The sequence below is a fragment of the Echinops telfairi genome, unplaced genomic scaffold (assembly GCF_000313985.2).
Source record: "Echinops telfairi isolate 266 unplaced genomic scaffold, ASM31398v2 ScPeMD7_4;HRSCAF=17, whole genome shotgun sequence".
Lineage (NCBI taxonomy): Eukaryota > Metazoa > Chordata > Mammalia > Afrosoricida > Tenrecidae > Echinops > Echinops telfairi.
In genome coordinates this window covers 51,504,284-51,511,909 of record NW_022103900.1, presented here as the reverse complement: position 1 = coordinate 51,511,909, position 7,626 = coordinate 51,504,284, and the positions used below count along the sequence as shown (strand labels likewise).

Here is a 7,626-nt window from a genome sequence, read left to right as displayed (position 1 = left end):
TTACTGAACATTCCTCATCTAGTTTTCAAAATGTTGTGAGGATTTAATCAGAAAATGAGTATTTCGAAATTGATTGTGGTGATGACTGTACAGCTCTTCTTAGTATGACTGAACGACTGAATTGTGTGATATGTGAATTACATGCCAATGATAGTGTTACAAACTAGAAAACAAATGTTTGAAAGAGTCTAGCAGTGTAGGGTGAGGACACTGGTGATTCTGTGGTAGAATTCCTGCTTTCTATTCCTGGTCAACACACCTGAGCCTACCTCCTCTGCCAGTGTGAGTGTGTTTTAGGAAAAGCCTGGTGATCTGTGCCTATGGTCACAACAATCTGCTGTGCAGTTGATCACGAAGATGGTACAGGAACTAGGCAGCACTTTGTTCAGTTGTACACAGGGTCCGCCAGCAGTTGATAGCTGACTCCATGGCAGCTAACAACAAGCACGCGAGTTTAACCAAAAAAATGTCACAGACACAGAAGGGGTTAAAAAAAAAGGAGTGTAGCTTTAAAGCTTGCAAAAAGGGTGCATAAGATGAAGGCAGTTAGGTATTAGCAACAACTCTTCTTTTATCTCCTAACCAGAAAATCAAACTCATGGCCTTCGAGCTGACTCCATCTCCCACTGATCCTACAGAGCAGGGTCGAACTGCCCCTGTGAATTCTTGTGACAGGAGCGCTTTACAGGAGTAGGAAGCTTTGTCCTCCCACAAAGTGGGTGGTGGCTTCCCACTGCTGACTTTTCCGTTCCCCAAAACTTTACAGAGTGTTTCCAAGACTGTGAGCCTTTCTAGGAGTAATACAGTCTCATCTTTCCTGAGGAGTGGTTGGAGGGGTCTGACTTGCTGATCTTAATAACTACCAAACCCACAGCATCATTAGGGCTCCTTATTTAATCTACAGTATTTATGTCATGCATGTTCTTCCTTTCTCTAGATCGTCAAATCAGAAAACTAAACTCGCTGTCATACAGTCAACGCAGACTCATAGCGACCTTTGAGTTTCCAAGACTGTTAACTGTTTACAGGAGTAGAAAGCCCATCTTTCTCCTGAGGAACACCTGGTGGTTTCGAACGGTCAACTTTTTGGATTTCAGCCCAACTCATACCCACTATGCCACTAGGGCTCCTTATTTTTCTTGATTAGGAATCTAAACTAATGTTTTAGAGAGATGCTGATACCTCACAGGGTTATGGCATCTACTTGGGTTATTAGTATGACTTAAACCTTTTGGAATTTGCTCCCTAGAACAAATCCTACTTAACACTTCATGAAGAGCTTAATTAAAAACAAACTTTATTATTATTAATATATTTTCTTGCGCTTTGGTGAGAGTCTACATATCAAATTAGGACCCCATTAAATAATCTATACATATTGTTCAATGACATTGGCTACATTTTTCACATTATATCAACATTCTTTTTTTTCCCAGTGGTTTTCTTGCTATGGTATTCTCAAATCATACACTTCCATGGTTAAATCGCTTTACAATGAATTGTAAACACATAATCATAATCAATTCCATTGTTTACTCACACATTCTGGATTCCTTGTTTGCTCCCCAAATCCCTTTGGCCCTCCCTTATCTCCCCCCTATCACCTCCATATCCCTGATAAACCATTGTAATATCAGTTACTATCTCTATGTATCTACTCCTTTTGCGCTTCACAAACTGGGAATCTCAGCAGTAACAATAAAAACACAAAAACAAGATCAAATGGCAAGATTGAAATAATAATAATATAAAAATTAAAATCCACATAAAGAGTGAGTAAGAAAGAAAAGATCGTCTTTGTTCTAATAATGTGTCACTGTATGATACCCACCTTCCTGACATGATTGATGAAGAAAAAAATGGGTGCATAAGCAAATGTGGTAAAGAAAGCACATGGGGCCTGGCTATCAAAAGCTATAGCGTCTGGAGTCTTAAAGGCTTGTAGTTAAACAAGAGGCCATCTAGCAGGGAAACAACAAAACACACATGGAAGAAGCACACCAGCCTGTGCAATCATGAGGTGTTGATGGAAAGAGGTACCAGAAGTTCAAAAAACACAACCAAATCCATATGGAGGGGAGCGATATAGTGGAGACCCAAAGTCCAACAGCAAGACAATAGGGCAGTCCCTCTTAGAAAGGCTTCACAGAACAGAGGATAAATCTAGGGGTGGTATGGCACTGATGAACCACCTATAGTTCTCTATTATTTCCTCCCCTTACTATTATGACTTATTTGCTATACCTCATTAAGCATGCTAGCTTTGCATATGTTCATTTGTACATTCAGGAGCGCTTGGTACATCGTAGTCAAGATAGATGACCCCTCAGAGACAGTGCTAGGAGGAAGGTTACCTAAGGGATATGGGAAGTGAGAGGAGGATAGCATTGATGATTGTATAACCCTACCCAATGGGCTTGAACAACAGAGCTGAATGGTGAGGGAAGGGATATACTAGAATGAGAAAGATATGTCAATAAGATTATTATTTAATAAAAAAAAAACGTTAAAAGTAAATGTTTAGAAAATGATGATGGCTACCTAAGTACAAATATTCTTGATACAAATTGATGTATGGAATGTTATAAAAGCTGTAAGAGCCCCTAATAAAATGATTTTTTAAAAAAAGTCAAATAAAAAAGAAAGAGGAAAAAAAGGCCACCATCAATATTTAAAAGGCAGGGAATAAATTTTTATTGTGGAACAAGCAAGAAATACTTAAGCCTAGGTCAAATCCAGGTTGGGTCAAGATGGAGGTCAGCTGACCGACTGTCAAATTATACCACGTTCCATCCACCACAATCAAGTTAAAAATAAACTGTCTGAAAGTTAACCTGTGGCTAGAAGGGATCTGCCAGGCTTAATCTAACTGGATCCTCTGTCCCCCACAGCCTTCTACAGATTGGTGCTTACAAGTGCAGCTCGGATACTTTTCCCTTCATCATATTTGTATTTTGTTATTGTCATCTTTGGATCACACAGGCTGCTGTGCTCCTTCCACATGAACTTAGTTGACTCCTCACCCAAATGGCTACTCGTTTGAATACAAACCTTTAAGACCCCAGGCACTATTCTTATTGGTGGCTGGGGACCATCTGCTTTCTTCACCACACTTTGCTATAGCACCCTTATCTTCAGTGGTCCTTTCATGAAGGTGAGTATCTAGTAGGGCCATGTTATCAAAACTAACTGTTTTTGGATTGGGGCTAAGGTTAAGTGGGAGCCCAGAATCCAACGGTTTGTCCATGGGTTATGCAGGGCTCTGATTTACTTTGGCAGTCATATTAAGACAAAAACACCCAACAAAATACAAACCAAAAAAAGACTAACAGCAGCAGCAACAAAACAGCAAACAGGAAAGAAAACACAACTCAAGACCAGAAACAAAAGGTAAAACAAAAACCCAAAGAAACCAAAAAGCAAACATCATCAACCATCCCCCTGGCGTGCAGGGTGATTGCACTGATACCATCAACAATTTTTCTACCGACAACTCAAGACACTGAGGGTATGAGTAGTCTATGCAAGTGCAGTTCTGCTGCTAGCAAAACCCCGTGAACTGTTGCCCTGCACGGGTCAATCTCCAATGGATTAAGCTCTGTTTACAGTGAGTAAGGGATTGGTGTCAGGGGAAACAAATTTTATTAAATATGACATAGTTACTAACCTGGTTTTTCTTGTGACTGTATCATTGAAGATACTCCATATCTTTCTTTAGCATAATCCTACAAAAAAAATTTTTTTTTTGGTATGACAAACAGAAATAGCATGGAACAGAACACATATACAAATAACACAATAGTTCTCAACCTGTGGGTCGTGACCCCTTTGGGGGTCAAATGACCCTTTCACAGGGGTCACCTAAGACCATTGGAAAACACATTATTTCTGATGGTCTTAGGAACCAGACACCGCTCCTCTATCATCTCCAGGCAGGTCCGCCCACATGCAGATATGCCCACATGAGTACCTGGTGTTGAATGACTGTTACTCATGCTACACCATGCTTCAAGACAAAATCTCATTTATTTGTAATTAGAAATAAATATTTCACAATATATATTATATATTGTTTTTGTTATTAATCACTATGCTAATTATGTTTAATTTTTAACAATGAAAATATATCCTGCACATCAGATATTTATGTTACGATTCTTAACAGTAGCAAAAATACAGTTATGAAGTAGCAACAAAAATAATTTTATGGTTGGGGTTCACCACAATGTGGGGAACTATATTAAAGGGTCGTAGCATTAGGAAGGTTGAGAACCACTGAAATAACAGAATATATTAATAAATCCATTTTAGATTTCAGAATCATTTTATTAGAGTTAGTAGTTTTAGTGTAGAAATTAGTCATGTATCATTCACAAATGTACTCCACAGTTGATGAGAAAGTACCCACATTTTATGGTTATTTTGTCTTGAATCAATCCTGGATGGATATACCACACATAATAGCACTGTAGCACTCTCAGATAAAATTTATGTACATGTACAATACATTTTAACTACATTTTCTTCAAAAAGGAGATTAAACTACTTCAAAACAGGGATATAAATTTCCTCTTGAAGGGAGTGGGATGGATGAAGTATCAGTTTTATTAACTTCCCATTACAGGAAGAGATGTTCAAAGTGAACCGTTTTGGATAAGCTTTCTGAACACCAGATGGTCCACAGGTTTTAGAAACTGGAGATGCTGGGTAGCTAGCTACAGCTTTCTTTTTGTAAAACATCATAAAAAAACTTCACAGCTTGTTGTTCCATAAAAACCAGCATCAGCATACTAGGTTACAAGCTGTTTTTCATTGATAATACAATATCAAGATTCTTGTTACAGAGACAAAATTAGGAGCAGGAAATGGAATGTAGGGTCCAGACTATTATTCATAGTCTATACTTTCAAACAAATGAGTGGCTCTTATTTTAATCAGTTACTATATCTCTAGAAACGCTTCCTAAAATCCTTGTAGCTACAAATGATGTAACTCTGCTACAATCTAATTTCAATAATTGACCAGATTAATATTAAAATAACTTTTTACATTTTTAAGGCAATTTAGGCTCTGCATAAAACAACCACCTTGTCACGCTAGAGCAACCACTGAAATCATATCCCTTAGGTCTTAAGGATATTGAATTTTGTAATGATGGAGGCCAAAAAAGGAAGCATATTGTGGTACTCACCACTCACTACCATCGAGTCGATTCTGACTCCTAGCGACTCTATAGGACAGGGTAGAACTGTCCCTGTGGATTTCCGAGACCATAACTCTTTACGGGAGTAAAAAGCCTCATTTTCATTCCACAGAATGGAAAGTAGTCCATAGCGTACCCCACTTCACCACTGATGGGGGAAAATTTTTTATATATTAAAAAAATTAAATGTTAATAACAAAGGTACCAGGGCCCTAGTAGGAGGTAATCACACCAAATAACCTGAAGATAGCATAGGCAGTTAAAGCGTGTGAAAAATTTAACAAAGGTGTTGCCCATTTTTAATAGTAGTGTTCTTATTTTGACAAATCTTATTCCATCCAGCTGATCTATTCCTTGCGTCTATTATTTTTTAGTACAAATCAGAATTCCTCAACAGACAAATGAGGTGATGGGCAGGGATTAAGGTTCAATATTCCTAAGGCACACACACAACCTTTAGATGATTTCAAACATTCATTTCTGGGAAGCACCCCTGGGTGTTGTGGATTACATGTGATTGTGGGTCACGTCATCTCAAATGGGTTCTCTGCAATCTTCCCTCTGTACTGGGTATTGATGAGAGAAAATCACGTAAATGACATGTGTTCTTTGACGCTGTCCTCCGGAAAAGGGTCACTACTTTCAAAACATTACGACCACGAGGGCTGAGTAAATATCCATTATCATGGGGTAGTAAAAAATTTCCAGAAGAGTATATTACGTGAAGGACGTGCACGTCCCAGTGCCGCCTCTACTTCCGGGCGGGTCGTGCTTCATGCTACCCGACCCCAAGGGCACGCTTCTTGTAGGACTGGACTTCCAGGGCCAGGAATCCCCAAGAAATGCAGTCCCAGGGAGCGTTGGGTCAAGGCCCGCAACCTGTGGCAAAGTACTGACAGGGCCCCTGAGGGAAGGGCTCCGCTCACGCTACTCCCTCCCCGAATCGGTACGCCTGGGATCTGTCTCCCCAGGCCCGAAAAAGAGGAAACCCACTTCTGCCGCGTCCATGATCTCCCGCGGCTTCTCCTGACCCTTGCGGCTGGCGCTGGCGCTGGGCATCGGGACAAACGGGACCGGGCAACGCAGGGACAGCGGTCAAATCCCTCCCTCGCAGGCTTCCGTACAGCAGGCCAAAGGGGTATCTCCCTGCCGTGTTGTCTCCACCCTCCCTGCACACGCGCTCGGTCTCCGCTTGGCGAGTCCGGGCTGCCGAAAGATCGCGAGATCTGTAGATGTCTCGATATCTCCGAGCGTAGAACGTGGGCGGTCGGACAAGCGCCACCGACTCCTCCTACTTTGTCCCGCTCCTTCGGGAGACGCCCCGAGACGGAGAGAATTCCGAGAATTCGTTTTAGTCTCGCGAGACTGTCACAGGGGGCGTGACCTCTGGGTAACTGGTGGAGCTGGAGGTCTCAGGACAGTCGGGATGAGGTCGTTTACTCTTGTATGCTGTCTGTGGCGTCTGCGCTCCTCCATTTTTGTGCTTTAACACCCCTCTCCACCCCTTTTCGGCATTAACTGCAGACTGTACAGGAAAAAAACCGACGCCCAGGTTTGGATTTTCCTCCGTTGAACTTACCTGTCTACTTTTTAAATTATTTCCAAAGCAGTGTCTCACTCTGCGGTCCTGAAAGGCCTCTTCGCAAGTCTTGAACTCAGAAATGCTGGGTCTTAGGTGGTTCACTTGCTGACATTCAAGTGATAGGAGCCCTGTTGGTGCAGTAGTTAAACTCGCTCCGTGGTTCTCACAACCTTCGTAATGCCACGACCCCCAACCATAAAATTATTTTCGTTGTTACTTCATAACTAATTTTGCTACTGTTATGAATCGGGCAACTCCCGTGAAAGGGTCGTTCGACACCCTCCCCCCCACGGGGTCGCGACCCACAGCACTGTATGGAATATAGTGACTGCTGGGGAGGAGGGGCGCAGGAAGAACTGGATTTCTGCTCTCATGAAGTTTATAACCTGGAAAACCGTGGGGGCAGTTCTATGATTCGGAATAGACATCCTGGCACATGGCAACCACCCAGTTTAAGTAAGGTATAAATAGCAACGCCGCCCTCCCCCCCGCCCGTTTGCATCTCTTGCTTAGACCTGCTACATTGTCTGCAGCATTGCATAGCCTTGCTTTATCAAAGGCTGAATCTGCCCACATTAGTTTGTTTTTAAAGGAACAGAGGATATCAATGCAGATGTCAGATGAATCTTGGCTGAAAACAGAAAATACCAGAAAAAATGTTTTATTGACTATGTAAAGGCATTTGACTTTGTGGGTCATAACAAATTATGGATAACACTGTGACAAATTGAAATTCCAGAACAGTAATTTGTGCTCATGAAGAACCAGTGTATAGACCGAGAAGCAGTCTTTCAAAGAGAACAAGGAGATATGCACAGTTTAAAATCAGGAAAGGTGTGTG

The 7,626-nt window shown here is 41.5% G+C and overlaps 1 protein-coding gene across 1 annotated transcript in view; it reads right to left on the bottom strand.

Annotated features, from left to right (window-relative positions):
• Positions 1-6,412, bottom strand: part of DARS1 (aspartyl-tRNA synthetase 1) — an 83,252-nt gene extending 76,840 nt beyond the window's left edge. Inside the window, exons 1-2 of the mRNA XM_013004987.2 lie at positions 6,197-6,412; positions 3,668-3,725 (exon numbers count right to left, since the gene is read on the bottom strand). Coding sequence (XP_012860441.1) covers positions 3,668-3,725; positions 6,197-6,262 — 124 coding nt within the window. The 5' untranslated portion in view covers positions 6,263-6,412. The remainder of the gene's footprint in view (positions 1-3,667; positions 3,726-6,196) is intronic.
• Between the last annotated feature and the right edge of the window lie 1,214 nt (positions 6,413-7,626).